The sequence below is a fragment of the Panthera pardus genome, unplaced genomic scaffold (assembly GCF_024362965.1).
Source record: "Panthera pardus isolate Hobbes unplaced genomic scaffold, ASM2436296v1 HiC_scaffold_11, whole genome shotgun sequence".
Lineage (NCBI taxonomy): Eukaryota > Metazoa > Chordata > Mammalia > Carnivora > Felidae > Panthera > Panthera pardus.
In genome coordinates, this window is record NW_026526666.1 from 88,807,500 (window position 1) to 88,824,881 (window position 17,382).

The 17,382-nt window shown below is 54.8% G+C and overlaps 1 protein-coding gene and 1 non-coding gene across 4 annotated transcripts in view; both read left to right on the top strand.

The window, feature by feature from the left end:
* MYOM3 (myomesin 3) overlaps positions 1-17,382 on the top strand; it is a 49,318-nt gene that overhangs the window by 17,656 nt on the left and 14,280 nt on the right. For all 3 annotated transcript variants that reach the window (XM_019461794.2, XM_019461796.2, XM_019461797.2), the window contains 12 exons: positions 254-395; positions 1,380-1,579; positions 2,675-2,728; positions 3,113-3,240; positions 5,904-6,087; positions 7,497-7,671; positions 10,771-10,892; positions 11,299-11,486; positions 11,747-11,873; positions 12,802-12,980; positions 15,952-16,066; positions 17,048-17,204. In XM_019461794.2, the coding sequence (XP_019317339.2) occupies positions 254-395; positions 1,380-1,579; positions 2,675-2,728; positions 3,113-3,240; positions 5,904-6,087; positions 7,497-7,671; positions 10,771-10,892; positions 11,299-11,486; positions 11,747-11,873; positions 12,802-12,980; positions 15,952-16,066; positions 17,048-17,204 (1,771 nt within the window). The remainder of the gene's footprint in view (positions 1-253; positions 396-1,379; positions 1,580-2,674; positions 2,729-3,112; positions 3,241-5,903; positions 6,088-7,496; positions 7,672-10,770; positions 10,893-11,298; positions 11,487-11,746; positions 11,874-12,801; positions 12,981-15,951; positions 16,067-17,047; positions 17,205-17,382) is intronic.
* On the top strand, positions 14,409-14,515 carry LOC128775990 (U6 spliceosomal RNA). The gene has a single exon (XR_008420966.1). It is a non-coding gene; the product is annotated as a U6 spliceosomal RNA (small nuclear RNA).

A 17,382-nucleotide genomic window follows, 5' to 3' on the forward strand; every position in this document is an offset into this window, starting at 1 on the left:
CCTTCAGGGGCCTGGAGTAGAATGGGCCCCTAGGAATTGGCACTCCCACAGCCCCCCAGATGCTGTTGCTAAAAAGGAGGAGACCATCATTATGCAGGTCCTGGTCCTCAAAACCAAAACCGAGCCCTGGAGGGTTCAAGCGGAAGAGGTTGTTGGACGGGGGGGGGGGGGGTCAGTTGCCAAGTAGACGCGGACTAGAAGAACCTTCCCCGTCCTCCCCTCGCCCCCCCCAACCCTCCGCTCTGGGTTTCAGATGCGGCAGCCGAGAAGCCGGGGGCCCCAGGCTCCCCTCTGAACGTCCGCTGCCTGAATGTGAACAGAGACTGCCTCATCCTGACCTGGACCCCGCCCAGTGACACCCGGGGCAGCCCCATCACCGGCTACTCCATCGAGCGGTGAGTCAGCCTCCTGAGTGGCAGAGCCCCCAGGGAGACCTCTGCCTGGTTGTGACAACAGGAGTGGGGGCACAGGAAAGAGGGAGCCCCATGCTTGGCCTCGGAGCAGGGCAGGAGGTAGACCAGGTTGCATAATTTAGGGGCTAGGGAGGGGTGTCCATGCCTCCAAATCTGGGATTCCACCAGCAGAGCCAGCTCTCTGGACCCTGGGAGGGGAAACGGTAAGTGCTTGAAATGGAGCACAAGGGGAAATGGTGGCTACTTTCCTCCCTGAGTGCCAGGCAGGGACAGGACAGCGCTGACCCGGAGGGAGGGGGCACAGTAGGAAGGGGAGGGGCCCGATATCCCACCTTCTTCGAATGCTGCCAGCTGTGAGGCCCCAGCTTGAGGTAGCACCCGGTCCCGCACAGACTGTGTGACACAGGGTGATTGCCCAAGGCATCTGCTCGTCAGCGGTAGAGTCAGGATTTAGACCCCAAGCGCCCAGCGCCCCGTCCGGCCTCAGCGTGTGCTGGGGAACCGCCGGAGGACAGGGCACCCAGAGGGCACAGAGAGCCCGCACCCTGAGAGTCGATCTGGAACACACGCCAACGGGGACAGCCCTTGGGTGAAATCCTAACTGCCACTCCCGAGCCACATGACTCACGGCTTGTCCCACTGTCTGAGCCCAGAGTGGATCCCCCGTCCGTAGAGCGAAGGGAATCCCACCTGACACCGAGGGCTGTGAGGGTGCAGTGCACCTCCAGGCACACGGGAAATCTGCACAGAGGCACTGGCTGTTTTGGTCAACATGGTGTCGAGGGTGGTGGCGAGTCCTCCTGGGGGCCCGAGGTTCGAGCCAGGTTTTTGAACGGACAGCGGGACTGGAACCGGCAGCAGTGAGCTGGGCCGGCAGTCTGGGGTGGAGAAGTGGCCTCCGGAGGGGCTCACACCGGGAAGGTTGAGTCATGGGCTGGGGCTGGAGCTGAGGCCTCTCTCCCACAGGTGCCAGGGCGAGTCTGGGCAGTGGGTGCCCTGCCACGAGGCCCCCAGTGGCACCTGCCGGTGCCCTATCCAAGGCCTCATCGAAGGCCAGAGCTATCGGTTCCGGGTGAGAGCCGTCAGCAGAGCGGGCCCCAGCCTCCCCTCCAAGGCTTCAGAACTGGTTGTCATGGGCGACCATGACGAAGCCCGGAGAAAGAAAGGTGGGTACAGAGGCCCTGAAGGGACATTCTAGAGCATCAGTCAGGGCACAGTGAGGACTGCCTCACGCAGGACACAGGTGGCACAGCCCCCATTCCAAGCCCTGTTCCAAGGTGGGTAGGGGGAGACATGACACAGCCCTCAGGAACTGCTAGTCTGATGGGGGAGACACAGTCTCAGGAACTGCTAGTCTGATGGAGGAGACACAGTCTCAGGAACCCCTAGTCTGATGGGGGAGACACAGTCCCAGGAACCGCTAGTCTGATGGAGGAGACACAGTCTCAGGAACCGCTAGTCTGATGGAGGAGACACAGTGTCAGGAACCGCTAGTCTGATGGAGGAGACACAGTCTCAGGAACCCCTAGTCTGATGGGGGAGACACAGTCTCAGGAACTGCTAGTCTGATGGAGGAGACACAGTCTCAGGAACCCCTAGTCTGATGGGGGAGACACAGTCTCAGGAACCACTAGTCTGATGGAGGAGACACAGTCTCAGGAACCCCTAGGCTGTTGGAGGAAGCGCAGTGCTGTCCTCAGGAAGCCCTAGCCCAAAGGGGAAGGTATAGCTAGTCTGATGGAAGGAACATGAATCTGCCCACAGGAGATGTTAAACTAAGGAAGGACCACAACACCTTCTTCAGATGCCCTTAATCTGAAGGAGGAAAACAGCCCTGCTTCAGGATCTGTCAGCCTGGGGGCATGTGGTGGGGGCCCCCCCACTGCCCTTCCAGCCTTGAGGGGTCAGTCTGACTTGGGTTTGCCTCCAGCTCCACCGTGCCCTAGGCATCTGACCCCAGACACATTACTTCCCTTCTGTCCCCATTTGCCCCAAGAAGACAGAGCACCTCTCAGGGTCTAGAACAGCAGTGTTCTGCTTTAGACCCCTGAGAGTCTGGGGGTCAGACAGCACCTGCTTGAGGTCAAACAGGGAGGAGCTCAGAAGCCAGGACTGGGAACAGGGCGAGGAATCAGCTCCCAGAGTTGGCAGGTCCTGCCCTGACCCCTCCTGTCCTAGCCCCCCGCCACACACAACCTCTGCACCCCCTACTTCTCCCCCAACATGCTCCATTCCCCAACGTGCTCCATTCTCCACCCTAGAGATCCCCTTTGACCTGGGAAACAAGATCACGGTCAGCACAGATGATTTTGAAGGTACGTGTGAACCTCCTAACCCTTTGCCTCACGATTCCAGCTTCCTTTTGGTTCTGGAAACTCTGGGACACAAACTGGCAGAGAGGCAGAAGCTGTCCACCTGTGGGGTGTGGGGAGGGGAGGGCGGTGAGGTCCAGTCGGAGGAGGCCAATGTTCTCAGGTGACGGTGGCCCATCTTGCTGTGCCCCTTGTAGAGGAGGTAGCACGTCGGGGAAAGCCCTGGGGAGGATATTGGGAGACCTGGCTTCTCGCCCTGGCTGTGCCTGGCCTTGCTGGGTGACCTGGAGCAAGTTCCTACCCCTCTCTGGGCCCGTTTCCTCCTCTATGAAACGAGAGGTCTCTGACAGCCCACCTGTCTCCGCCCCTTGATGACTCTGATTCCAGACTTTGTGACCATCCCCTTACCTCCGACCAATGTCCACGCCAGTGAGATCCGTGATGCCTACGTGGTTCTGGGCTGGGATGAGCCAAGGCCTCGGGGCAAAGCCCCACTGACATACTCTCTGGAGAAGGTATGGAGACTCCAAGGGCCCCAGCCCCAGGCTAGGCTGAAGAGTAGGCATGCTGTCACCCGGGGAGGTGTGGGGGAGCTGGAGGAAGCACCGAGAGACCACAGGCGGTGTTCCCTAAAGGGAATCCCTGCCTGGAAGGGCTGAGATTGGCCCTACACCGGGGCAGACCTTTTGAGGTGACCTCAGCCTTCCCAGGCCTGTTACTGGCAGCAGCTCCCGAGGCCGTTCATGGAAATACACAGAATTAAGGGACACAAACCACAATAACAGAAGTACAATCCACCATTTCCAGGGTAGCTCTCCGCCCCCAAGTCTGGCTGGCAAGGAGTCACACATCCAGTCAAGCCCCTCTTCCTGGCCAGGGCCACACGGAGAGGGTACCCTGGAGCCAGGGTCACGGCCAGCCGCACTCACTCAGCAGGGGGGGCGGGGGCGGGTAACGCTGGAGGCAGTTCTCAGCCAGACAAAGTGGGGGCAGGTGTCTGGGGATGCGGGCAGCTCATCGGGAGTGGATTTCACAGTGGAGGGGAGGCAGCTGGCAGAGTGGAAAACAGCATGGTGTTAAGATCAACTCAAATCCTGACTTCTGCTGTGTGAGCCAGTTTCCTGAGCTCCCTGAGCCTCAGTTTCCTCCAGCATCGAACAGAGGGTGAAATAAGACGCGGCACACAGCTGGGCCCGCAGCTCTGGGCCTGTAGACACGTCCCGGGGACACGTTCTTGACTCCGACTCCCCCGAAGGAAGAGACCAGAGTTACCTTCTCATTACTTGCTGCACACGGCCCAGCACGTAGTAGGGGGACAGCACAGGGTTAGCGAAAGTTCGGATTGTTCAAATGGGCCTCTCTTTGCATGCGCACGGGTGATCCTGTCTTTACTACATAGGAAAGCCATGCATCGTTGAGGACTTGCTTTGTGAGGCTTTAGCCATGTGATGGTTAAAATGTTGGGGTCAGATTGCCTGGGTTCAAATCTGGTCTCTGTTACTTACTAGCTGTGTGACCTTGGGCAAGTTAGTTAGTCTCTCTGTGCCTCAGTTTCTTCTTCCGTAAAAGAGAGCTAATAACCGTACGCACCTTAGAGAGCCAATATGAGGATCAAATTAATTAAAGTACATGAGGACTAGAATAGAACCTGGCCCACAGTAGGTGCTCAGCAACATTGCCTGGTTTTTATTGTGATTTTTTTTTTCCCCTAGCTGGGTTCTGGACTACTGACAGGCAGGTGGGCCTTGGGAGGGGAAAGCACAGAGAGGGCAGGGTCAGTGAGCTCCCCCAGTGCTTCCGGGTTTTAACTGCCATACCCAGCGGTAGTGGCCTCTGGGCGTCTTACTCACCTGCCGCCCCCCTCAGCCCTTCACCTTCTATGTGCCCAGAGATGCAGCATCTATGGCTGCCTTTTGGGTCCCTTATGCTGTGAAGAGGAAGCAGGTTGGAGGCACCCACACCTGAGCTTAAATGCCAGACACACCAGTTATTAGATGCGTGACTTTCAGTCAAGTGACCGAAAGTCCCTGAACCCAAGTTTTCTCATTGGTGGGGAAATTAACACGTACCTTGCAGGGTTATTGTGAGAATGTATTCATTGCCTCACTTGTTGGTCCCACAAACCTAGATTGAGCACCTCCCATGTACCAGTGCTGTTCTGGGCCCTGGGGGGTTGGCAGTGGATAAAACAGACAAACCCCTGGCTCGTGGAGCTGAGATTCGAGTAGGGGGTGCGGGATGGGCGGTAAAGAAGATAAGTCAGGAAAATACTTAGCACATTAACTAGTGGTAGGTGCTAGGGAGAAAGACAAAAAGCAGGGAGAGGGGTTGAAGTATTTGGGGGAGGGTTGGCTGACTTTTTGGATGGGGAGCTGGGGAGTCCTCTCTGAGAAGGTGAGTTTTGAATAAAAGCCTAAAAGAAATGAGGAGACTAGCAGAGATTCCTGGAGGGAAGAACATCCCAGGCAAAGACACCAGCAAGTGCAAAGGCCCAGAGGCAAGAGTTGGGCCTGTTGCCATCCGGAAGATCAGGGAGGCTCAGGGGGAAGGGAGAAGTGGATGTGGCCAGATGGGTAGCAGGGGTCAGGCCATGAAGAAGCTTCCGCCCTGAGGGAGGTGTCAGATGGACAGATGGGGATGTGATCTGACTTGTGTTCTGAAAGGATCCTTCTGATTGTCATTTAGAGAAAAGAGTGATGTAGCTCAGGTGAGAGATGATGGTGGTGATGATGATGATGATGATGATGATGATGATGTTGATGGCTTGGATCAAGGCTGTAGCAGGGGTCAATAAGGTGATACACCATGTTGGTTTCTGGATAGATTCTGAAGGTGGAGCCAACTGAATTTGTTGACAGAGCATATTTGGGACGTGAGGGTCAGAGGGAAGGAGCCTAGGATGGCTTCAGGGATTTTGGCCTGAGCGATTAGAAGGACGGGTCCCACCAACCAAATATGGGCGGGTTTGGGGGCAAGATCCAGAGTCAAGTTCTAGACATGTTGAAGGTGAGATGCTCAGTAGGCATCCAGGCAGAGATGTTGAGGGGATAGGGGATCCAGAACTCAGTGTTCAGGGGCAGCCTGGGCCGGGGGTTAGAAGTTAATGAGAGCTGTGTGGGCACAGAGCCTGGTCCCAAGCAACCGCTTAACTAATGCGGGTTTCTTTCCTTTGTCACAGTCGGTCATAGGTAGTGGCACCTGGGAGGCCATCAGCTCAGAAACTCCTGTGAAATCCCCAAGATTCGCCCTTTTGGATCTGGAGAAAGGGAAGTCCTATGTCTTCAGAGTGCGATCAATAAACCAGTATGGCATGAGTGATCCATCGGAGCCCAGCGAGCCCATCGCCTTGAAGGGGAAGCCAGGTACCCATGTGATGCAGGAGAGGGGGGCAGACCAAGCCAGGCCAGGCCATCAGCATCCAGAGCGGGGACTCTACCGCTGCAGAGACAAAGCCATGCTCCATTCCCTGTCCCTGACCCCTTCTGCCTATCACGAAGCTGACAAGCAGCACGATCTCAGCCCTGATCTCAGAACATCAGGAATCAACGTTTCTCTGGGTGGGGAGCTCGTGAGAGTATGGAGACTTTTTCCAGATCAGCGATTCACAGGTTGCAGAATCCAGCTGGTCCAGCACAGGAGCTGAGTGCGAACAAGTGGTCCCTCAGTTCTAACGCTGTCCCACTCCAAGCTCTGGCTCCCCAGGCAGGGCGCTTCTCATCAGCAACACAGCGCGGGCCTGGGCAAGTCATTTCCTAGCCGCAAGCCTTGGCGTCCTCACCTGCCAAACCTGGGGTTCTGAAAGCCTGGGTACCGCTCCCGCCTCCGGCCCCTTTCGGAGTCTCCCAGCTGCGTCTCCATCCTGGTCCCAACCTCGCAGGGCCCCTCCCTCTTCTGAGGCCCCCGGATTCTGGGGTTCTTTGGTTTTGATAAGATCAGAAGGTTCCCTGCAGCTGTCTAGCCCTTTAAGGAACCCAGCTGCAGCTCGCCCTATCCAAGAAAAGCCTGAAGTGCTGCAGGACCCCTTTGGGGAAGATAGCAAAGTCCTAGATTTGATCTGTTTCACTAATTTAGGAAGTATATATATATATATATATATATATATATATATACGTATGTATATATATATGTGTGTGTATATATATATATATATATATATACACACACACACACACACACACACACACACACACTCATAGCAAGTATGGATGGATTGGTGGACAAGTGTTGTTTTCCTTTAATTGTGGCCCAGTTAACATATAGACATGATTCAGAGTCTGGCCAGTGAGCGGTTTGTGATCAGATGTGGGCAGTCTCTGGACCAGAAGGCAGTGTCAGGGCAAAGTTCCTGTATAGTTCAGAAAAGGCGAGGAGAGAAAAAGAGGGGAGAGGGGGAGGGAAGGGAGGAAGAAAGAAAAAGCATTTGTCTGTATTGTAAAAGTTAAATTATTATACCAAATGAGAAAACACACACACACACACACACACACACACGCCAAAGAGAGAGACAGTGGTGAGGGAGGGAGGGGACAGAGACTAAGGATTAATGAATGGAGGCTTTCATGAGGAAGCAGAGATGTTCGGAGGTAAGAGGGAGGGAACTTGAGACTAATAGTCTGGGGCTGCCCCTGGGCCCAGGAGGGAATACCCAAAGCCCCAGGGCATGACTGCCACCCCCCTGCCACTCTTGATTGTGGTGGGGGCTCCTCCCAGCCTTTCCCCACATCCCTCCCCTCCCCTGCAGCATCACATCACCCACGTTTCTGTTTTTTAGCTACTCTGCCTCCTCCAGCTCAAGTTCAAGCGTTCCGAGACACGCAGACCTCTGTGTCCCTGACCTGGGACCCGGTGAAAGGCCACCCAGAGCTCCTGGGCTATTACATCTACTCCCGGGAGGCAGGATCATCTGAGTGGCAAACGGTTAACAACAAACCCATCCAGGGCAACAAGTGAGTTTGCCCCAGCCTTCCTGCAAGGAGGGGCCATAAGGACCGTGGCACCTGCCGTTTCACAATGTGGCACTGGGTGCTCGGCACTATTCCAAGCTCTTTTCCTATATTAGGTCAGTTCATTCTAACTGCAATGCTCTGAGTTTAGGACTGTTGTTTTTCTCATCACTATGCAGATGAAGAAACTGAGGCATAGAGCTCTTAAGTAACTTGCCAAAGTTACTTAGCTAGTAGTGGAAAACTGGAACTTGACCGGATGGGCTCTTACTCAGCAAACGCTGGCTGAGGGCTTGCTGCCTGCAGAGGTGACAGACTGGGTCTCGTCTGTCCGGGAGCTTAGAGACAGAGAGAGGCAGAGGGTGCAGCCCGGGAGGCCTGGGTTCGGACTCTGCACGCACCCCTCACTCGCCTGGTGCTCGGGCATGGGTACTCGCTCTTCTGGGTTCCTCCTCCGTCATCTGGGCAGGTAGGACCTGACTCTCCTCTCCGCAGAGGCTCCCTCCTCACTCGGTGGCCCTGGTCCTGGCAGGCGCAGTGAACCTCGAAGCTTCTGGGCTCCTGACTTCTGTCGGTTTTGAGGTTCTGTGGGATCAGGGGCTCCCCTCCTTTTCCATCAGATGACTGCCTGGGGGCCCTGAGCACACCTGGCTGGGCTCCCCTTGGCCACCAGCCCCTTGATTATCTTACCAGAAAAAGGGACGGAACCTGGGACCCCCACAAGTCTTTGGTATCTCGTGGTCAGCTGTGAGGGGCCACTCATAATTCGTTATGGCTAAAACTTCCCAAGTGGGAGAATCATCAGATTTTTGACAAATTTTGACAAATGTGACCAGGTTGTCCCTAGAATAATATCTCTCCTTCAACTTGCATTTGATGTGCTTCCCTGAGGGGAGGCAAGGGTGGTGAGAGAGTTACTCGAGGTATTGGCACATCTGGGACACACGTCACACATGAGGGGTGGCACACTCTTCTGGAACGTCCAGAGAACTCATCACACGTGTGCGTGCTGACGGTTACATATGTCATGGCTGGAAAGAGGCTAACCACCACTGCTCAGGAGTGCTGCCTTGTGTGATGGCATAAAGGGGGCCCCGCTGGACTGTGGGGGCCCGGTCTGCCATACCGCCGGGCCCCATAGAACCCGGCTCATTGTATGCTCCGTGTCTGAATGTCCTAACGGATGACTAATGAACGGGCAGGCTCTGCTCTGGGACTCAGGAGGCCTGGGCTGTGGTCCAGGTGGTGTTTCTAATTGGCCGGGAGCCCTTGGCTCTCCTCTTGCCTTCTGGGGGAGGCCCTCCCCACCGGGAAAGTGCAGAAACTGGACCCTTTGATCCGTAAGGGCCCCTCCGCATTCCGACATTCAACTTCATCCGTACCTCCAAAACAGGGGTAAGAACAGTACCTTCCTCTGAGGGTGCTGTGACAAGAGCCTGCGGTTACGTAGATTGTAGGGAAAGCCAGGGCTAGACCTGTGTGCGTGGCTGCCGTCATTGCTGTCGTGGTCACCATCTGTTGTCAGCAGGGGCTGGTCCTGGGAGCCACCCCCAGCCTCCCCTGGCCAGGTGCTCCCTGAGCAACATCTCCCCCTCCATGCTCCATCCCTCTCATTGAGGTGTGCTCCCCATGAGACATGCATGTCCCTGAGCAGGGAACTTACTGCTGTGTCAGCTGTCAACACTTGACTGAGGTCCTCCGGTCTCATCGGGGACAGCTGGCTGAGAGAAGCTCCCTGTAGAGCAAGATTTGCTACAGGAAACTGGTGATAAGTGAAAAGAGAGAAAAAAGGGGTCTGCCATTTGGGTTTTATCAGGAAGGGGCATTTTTGTCTAAACCAGAGTGTCTCTGGATGTATGTCTCTGGATGACAAGTCTCTTTCTGGGTCTTTGAAAGGATTCTGTGTTTTAGAATCACAGAATCCATGCAGATAATATGAACCACTGCTGTATTTCAAGGACGAGGCCCAGAGTCCTGGACATACACCAGGTAGCACAGTTCAGGGGTTGGCTGCCTGGGCCTTCAGGGGGTGGGGGGGGGGGTAGCTTTCCCAGCATATCTGCATTTTAATGGTGGACTCTGGAAGAGCCACACCCTTTAACATCCTTTTTTTCCCCAGTTTTATGGAGAGATAACAGACATACGTGACTGTCTGTGTAAGTTCAAGGTAAATAGCATGGTGGTTTGATTTACGTATGTTATGAAATGATTACCACCATAGGCTTAGTTAACGTCCATCATCTTCTATAGACACAGTAAAAAGAAAAATCATTTTTCTCGTTGTGATGAGAACTCTTAGGACCTACTCTCTTAACAACTTTCCTGTATATCACACAGTGGTAATAACTGTGGTCCCCACATTGTGTATTCCATCCCGAGTACTGATTTACTTTATAACTGGAAGTTTGTACCTTTTGACCACCTTCCTCCAACCTTTAAAAATCTTAATAACTCAGCATCCAGGGTGCGGGCATCACTCTGGAGGCAGAGACAATAATCTTTAGGCATGAACTGGCCCTAGGGGGGCCGGGGTGGCTCAGTAAGTTAGGCGTCCGACTCTTGATTTCGGCTCAGGTCGTGATCTCACGATCCATGGGTTCGAGCCCTGCATTGGGCTCAGTGCTAACGGTGCAGAGCCTATTTGGGATCGTCTCTCTCCCTCTCTCTCTACCCCCTCCCACTCGCTCTCTCTGCCTCTCTCTCAAAATCAATAAAAAATATACTTAAGGGGCACCTGGATGACTCAGTCAGTTAAGCGTCCGACTTTGGCTCAGGTCATGATCTCACAGTTTGTGAGTTCAAGCCCCGCGTTAGGCTCTGTGCTGACAGCTCAGAGCCTGGAGACTGTTTTAGCTTCTGTGTCTCCCTCTCTCTCTGCCTTTCCCCCATTCACACTCTGTCTCTCTCTCTCAAAAATGAACATTGAAAAAAATTTTTTAAGAAAATAAAATAAACTTTAAAAAATTAAACAAACAAAGAACTGGCCCAAAACCTCAAATCCTACCTCTGGTGGCCACTTAGCCCACAAGATTGTTCTAGAAAGTTCAGGGACATCTGCAAGCTGTTTGACCCTCCCTGAAAGCTTACACATTTCTCTTCCAGGTTTACGGTCCCTGGGCTGAGGACAGGGAAAGAGTACGAGTTTTGTGTCCGCTCAGTCAGCGAGGCTGGGGTAGGTGAGAGCTCAGCGACCACCGAACCCATCAGGGTCAAGCAGGCTCTGGGTAAGTCCAAAGGGCAGGTCCAGTCTGCATGTCTCCTGGGGGCAGCCCTGAGCGGGGCAGAGAGTGGGGGCTTATCGACCACATCTTGGAGGGTCCAGTCCCAGAGACCAAGGGGGCATAAGTCCTCTGAGGGGAACTAAAGCTGACCCCGAGCACCTCCCTGCCTTTCCTTTGGGGAGGAAATGACAATGGCCTGAGGCCATGGGGCAAAGGTCTCACCAGCTCTGAGGCCCAGCTGCCCTCTAGGGAGTGGAGTCACGATTACCGGCAAATGCTGTTGGCTAAATTAGTACCCCAAAGCAAGGTGGGCATCCACTGGAGGACGCATGTTGGCTCCCTCGGGCCCCACTGCCCAATGTGGCCGCCCCTAAGGAAGCGGCTGTCCTCACCTCCCTCCTCCCCGTAGCCACGCCATCTGCCCCATATGATTTCGCTCTCCTGAGCTGTGGGAAAAATGACATGGTCATTGGGTGGAAGCCCCCCAAGCGTCGTGGAGGCGGCAAGATCCTGGGCTACTTCCTGGACCAGCACGACTCAGAGGAGCTGGACTGGCACCCGGTCAACCAGCAGCCCATCCCCACCCGGGTCTGCAAGGTAAGCCTGGAATGTGGCCACCGCCTCGTGTCCTGGCCTGTGCCGGTGGAGACCAGAGGTCACTGTTAGAGGTCCTGAAGCCAAGAAGGCCTCAGGTTCCCTGGACTCAATAATCTGGCTAATTTTCAAATGCAGACTCACTTGACCAACCTTGTTTAAGGCCCCAGGGACTTCCTGCTCTGACCTCCGCGCTGCCCCTGCCACACCCCTTTCCCTTTTGCCTCAGCCTTGGCTTTCACTGTCTGTCTCTGCTTTTCAAGATCAGTAACCTTCGTGAAGGCCACTTCTACGAGTTCCGTGCCCGGGCGGCAAACTGGGCAGGTGTTGGTGAGCTGTCGGCGCCCAGCAACCTGTTTGAGTGCAAAGAGTGGACGATGCCCCAACCAGGTGAGGGGTCTGAAGATGCCGAAGCCCAGCACCTGCCCTCACCCCGTCCCCCAAATCCAACCAGTAGATGGGATGGGCGTCACCAAGCTTTCTGTGCATCCAAGCTTGCTCTGTTGGTCCCAGACCTCAGACCCCTGGTCCCTTCCACCAACAAACCCTATAATCTCTGACACAGACAGTCTTAACCTTACCTTAGAGGACCCCTGACCTTGGCCATCAACTGGCTCTGCACCCTCTGCATAAACTCTCCCCTAGCTCAGCACACCATCTGAGCTCTGATTTTGGCCGCAGGCCAATGTCAGACCCCAGGAGCACGCTGTTAGGGTGACTGACACCCTGCACGCCATTCCCCACAACCTCGTTAACTTTCTCTCAGATGAGCCCCCACCTCCTCCCCAGGAAGGAAGGGTCGCAACCTTCCTTCATGCTGTTCAGCTCAGTGCTGGTTTTTATTTTTAACTAAATGGTAGATAATTAGTATGCGTGATGCTTTAGACAGTAATTATGAACAATATCATTATCTGTATTTTATAGATGAGGAGACAGGAACATAGGGGTTGAGGAACTTGAGCAGAGGCCCCAAAGCCTGAAGCTGGGGCCTGAACCCCGGGGATCTGACTCTGGGGGTCATGCCGTAGCCCCTACACTAATCACTGAAATAGCAGACATTAGAAGGGTTACTGCTGCCTGGGATAGGGAGGGAGAAGATCGTGGATGCTTCCGGAAGAAGTGATGCTGAGCACATTTTGAAAAGTTAACGCTCTCTCAGGCCCAGACCAAGACCAAGTTTGTCGCGAAGCCAAGTCCTACCAGGTCCCCACTATGCCCAGAGCAGGTGCTTCCAGATTGACAAGGTTGATGACAGACCGCCCGGCTCGCTGCCTAGCTGGCTGGCTGGCCGACTCCTCCTCTACCCCACCTCCCACAGGCCCCCCGTATGACGTGCAGGCGTTCGAGGTGCGGGCCACCTCCCTGATGCTGAAGTGGGAGCCCCCGCTTTATACCGGGGCTGGGCCGGTCACAGGCTACCTCGTCAGTGTCCAGGAAGAAGGCTCTGAACAGTGGCAGCCAGTCACCCCAGACCGCATCTCTGGCACCCACCTGAGGGTGAGTCCCCTGCCCCTTCACCCCCCTGCCCCACCCCGAGCCTTCCCTGCCACTGAACATAGCAGGACTACAGAACACTGGAGCTGGGATGACCCTCAGGGATCACTGCCCTCACTTAATGTCAGCACAGGACCAGAGACGGGGAGTCGCATACCCAGGGTCACACAGCAAGTGGGCCGTCTGACCCGCCGGCCGGTTGCCTTAAACTGCTCCAAGCTGGGCAGACTCCTCCCTAAACCCTCCCTCACAGTCATCCAGGTATGTCAGCATTGGATAGGCCTTTTCCCTCGAGCCAGGAATTCTGCCCTGGGATTGGACTGCAGGGGAATAATTAAGCAAGCGCACAAAGACCTATACAGGCAAAAGTTGGAAACAGCTTAAATGTCCATCGGTAGGGGGTTTGCTTAAATCAATCGGTGTATCCTTAGAGCGTAATCCTGCGCCAGGTAGTAGAAAGGCGATGATAGTTTAAGGAGCGACAATAGTACAAAAAATGAGGTGTCCCTACATGTATGTACTGACATGAAAATGGATCCATCATCTGTGGCTAAGAAAAGCAGAATACAAAGTAGAATATTTATATGTTCGATAACATACTATGTATATACGTAATATTACACAGTAACAAACATATACATAGATACATATTTCTCTTTTTTTTTAATGTTTATTTTTCTTAGACAGAGTGCCCGTGGGGGAGGGGCGGAGAGAGGGAGACACGGCATCCAAAGCAGTCTCCAGGCTTCTGAGCTGTCAGCACAGAGCCCGAGGCAGGCCTCGAACCCACAGACCGCAAGATCACGACCCAAGCCAAAGTGGGATGCCTAGCCGCCTGAGCCACCCAGGCGCCCCAGTATTTTCCTAATTTAAATGAGAAACAAACTCTAAACTTTTTGGATAAATAAGAAATCTAGCAGAATCGTTGGTTTTATTCACCTGTGGTGGTCATTGGAACTTCCACCAACTGGCCAATATTGGACAGGCCAGAAAACAAAGTGTCAAGGAAGCGTTCTCAGTGGGCGCAAATCACTGCCTTAGTCAATCCGTCAGAATTCCAGACGTCCCGGTCCCTGAGGCTGTTTCCACACACCCAGCGCCCATCTCTGCAGCCACCAAGTCCCCCCCCCCCCGCCCCGCCCCGGGGCCGCCTGTGTTTGAGGAACATTTGTGAGGATAGTCCTGTGACGTAGACTAGATTCTATTTTCTGGAGCTCTAGGGAAAGGAGGAATGTGTCTTCCCCAACTCACTTTTCAAGACCACACATTAGCGTCCCATCAGTTAGCACCAAGAGAGAAGAAGGCACGTTCACGATGCCCCGAACAATGTGGAAAGAATGCGAAGCCAACAAACGTGGTGCCTGTCCTGTTTCTACATGGTTTATGTGCATTTCAAAGCCCAAACGGAGTGTTACAGAACTGTTATTTCTGGTGCTCGCTTCGGCAGCACCTATACTAAAATTGGGACCATCAGAGAAGATGAGCAATGGTCCCAGCACGAGGACAGCATGCAGATTCGCGAAGCCTTCCACGGGGATTCTCTGGCAAAGCGAGGCAGTGTAAAGGGACTTCTCTTGTCATCGTCCAAGAAACCTTGTGCAGCGTTAGATCGAGGATCGGCTTCCGCTGGAAAGTAAAGCCAGATTTGTTTGGGGGGGGAAAAATTGTTATTTCTGGTCGTCTGTGGGGGTGGGACTGCCAGGAGAGCTTAACCCTTCGTTTTACATTCTTCTCTATTGCTTTAATATTTTCCCAGCAAGTGTGTCTTTCTTTTAGAATCAAAACAGTTAAAACCTTTCATTTTGAAACAATAACCGTAAGGCTACCGGAAACGAGCGGGGAGGACAGGCCTTGGCCAGTGGAATGCTCTGCGATTCTGCAGTTTCTACCCCACAGGGTCAGGCCCCCTGCAGTAGAGTCGGCCAGCGCTGAACAGCTGGTCCCAGAGAGCCACACGAGAGGGACGGTCCTTCTGCCTCCCCACGTAGCTTGGCCCAGGCCAGGCTGGGCAGGCCCTGGTGACTTGGCACCATTTTTGCGTTGTGGGTGGTTGGCCGTTTACTGAACACCTCTTGGTGCCTTCTTAGTGCCCGGTCTGGAACCGGATCCTAGACGTAAAGAGCAAAATAAGCCGCAGTCTTTGGGCAGCAAGCAGTTACCTTACCGTGTATTGTATGATTGAGGGGGAGGCCCAAAGGGATTCTGGGAGTTCCAAGGAGGAAGGTAAGAGACCCTTCCTGGAGTCCTCGAATCTGCCTGAGCTGAGCTGAGTGGTCAAGGATGAATTGGCATTGGCTAGACCAAGAACGAGGGGAGGGCTTTGCAGGCACAGGGCTCAGCAAGGACAAAGGCAGGAAGACGTGGAACGGGAAACCGATCAGGTGAATCTGGGCACCCGGAGGGAGTCATGGAGTGAAGGGGCCACACGGAACGGCAAGAACACAGAAGACACAGAAGGCTAGGGCCAGATTAAGAAGATGTTGCGCTAAGCATGCCAAGCATGATCAGACCGGCATCTTGGAAGGACTGGCAGAGGGGAAGTCTGGGAAGAAGGATCTAGAGTCAGGGACACCATTCGGGGAACTGTTGGACTAATCCAGGTGAGGAGAAATAAAGCCTCGATCAGGGCCACGGCTGGGACGTGGAGAAGAGTAGCCACGTTCAAGAAATGTTGGGGAAGTGTGAACTCAGTGATGAGAAGTGTAGGGCCCAAGAGAAAGATGTCAAAGATGATCCCCAGGCTTCTCTCTGGGGTGATGGATGGAGAAGAGATGGGGTGCTTTCTTGTTGACGCGGGTGACGAGTTAAGTGGGCAGAATTCCACGTGCCACGGGCATGGGAGGTAATCCCAGTGCAGGAACCCACTGCAGACTGGGACTCGGGAGAGTGGGGTGCTCCTGGCCTGCCCCCCACCCCAGGGCGAGTCTTTGCTGTCCTCAGTGCTCACCCTGGCCCACCCCTCCACCTCCCCCAGGTCTCTGACTTGCAGGCGGGAAAGAGGTACAGGTTCCAGGTTCAGGCCGTGAATTCAGTGGGTCCGGGACAGCCATCCATGCCCACCGACCCCATACTCCTGGAAGACAAGCCAGGTAAGGGCAGGGGAAGGCGCGGGCACCCCGAGGCCGGGCTGTGCCATCAGGGACAGGCACAGGTGAGCGGAGGGTCGGGAGGAGCATGCAGATGTGCGGCAGGAAGGGCCCCCCTCCCACCGCCACCCTGCACATCATCCGGCTCCGCCTTTCCTTTCTGCCTGTTTCTCGCCCACTCCCCACTCCTGCTCATTTCTGTGGGACCCCAAGATACAAACATATGTTTGCTTCCTATTCGATGGGGTTTTCCATTCTTTCACGTGCCATATGCATAAACTCCCACAACTCCTTGTGGATATTTAACACCCACCTCCATCCCAGATACCACACGAGGCTTTGTCTCTCTTGCAGCCACAGCTCCTGAGGTCCCCTCCTGCCACACACACCAGGTGCTACACTAGGTCCTCATACGGCCCGGCCCTCCCAACAGGCCCCTGGGCGAGGGATCATTGCCCCCACTCACAACTGACTCTGGCGTGGCTCAGAAGTTAACCGGTCCGGTCACGCAGCTAGCACATGACGGAATCACTTATCTCTGCGGCCTATAAGCCACATTCTTTTTCCAGTCTTTCAATTCTCCGTTCATTCCACAAATATTTGGTGATGCCCACACTGCACTGGGGACACAGGGCCCCTGCCCTAGCATGGGGGAGGGGGCTGGACATAAACAAGGAAAGGATTATGCGAAGGTGATGACTTAAGGGGGTGGTAAGTGCTGTAAAGGAGATGAACAGGGGGGTGGGGTGGGGCGGGGCTTACTTTAGCCAGGGTGGTCAGGGAGGGCCTCTCTGAGGAGGTGTGACATTAGAGCTGAGAGGGAGCTGATCACACAAGGCCTTGGAGACCCGGGCAAGGAGACTGGGGTTTATCATTTTATTCGAGCGCAAATGGGCAGCCGTGGAAAGGGTTAAGCAGGAAGGCGAGTGACTTGGGTTTATTGCTTCTCAACGTCTGGTGCCCTGCCTTGGGTCCTGCCCTCAGATGCCCGAGAGATCGAGGTTGGTGTGGATGAAGAGGGCTTTATCTACTTGGCTTTCGAAGCCCCCGAGGCCCCTGACTCGTCAGAGTTTCAGTGGTCCAAGGACTACAAGGGCCCGCCAGACCCCCAGCGGGTCAAGGTGGAGGAGAAAGCTAACAAGTAAGTGAGGGCAGAGGGGCGGTGTAACTAGTCCACAGGTCCCAAAGGCTGTCAGGTGAGTGGGGAGAAGTTCAGGGGCAAGGCCACCGGGGGGGGGGGGGGGGGGGGGGAGGGGGGGTACTCACGATAGTGGGCCTGGCTGGGGCTGCTTGGTCTCTCACCAAGGACGCCGGCTGCC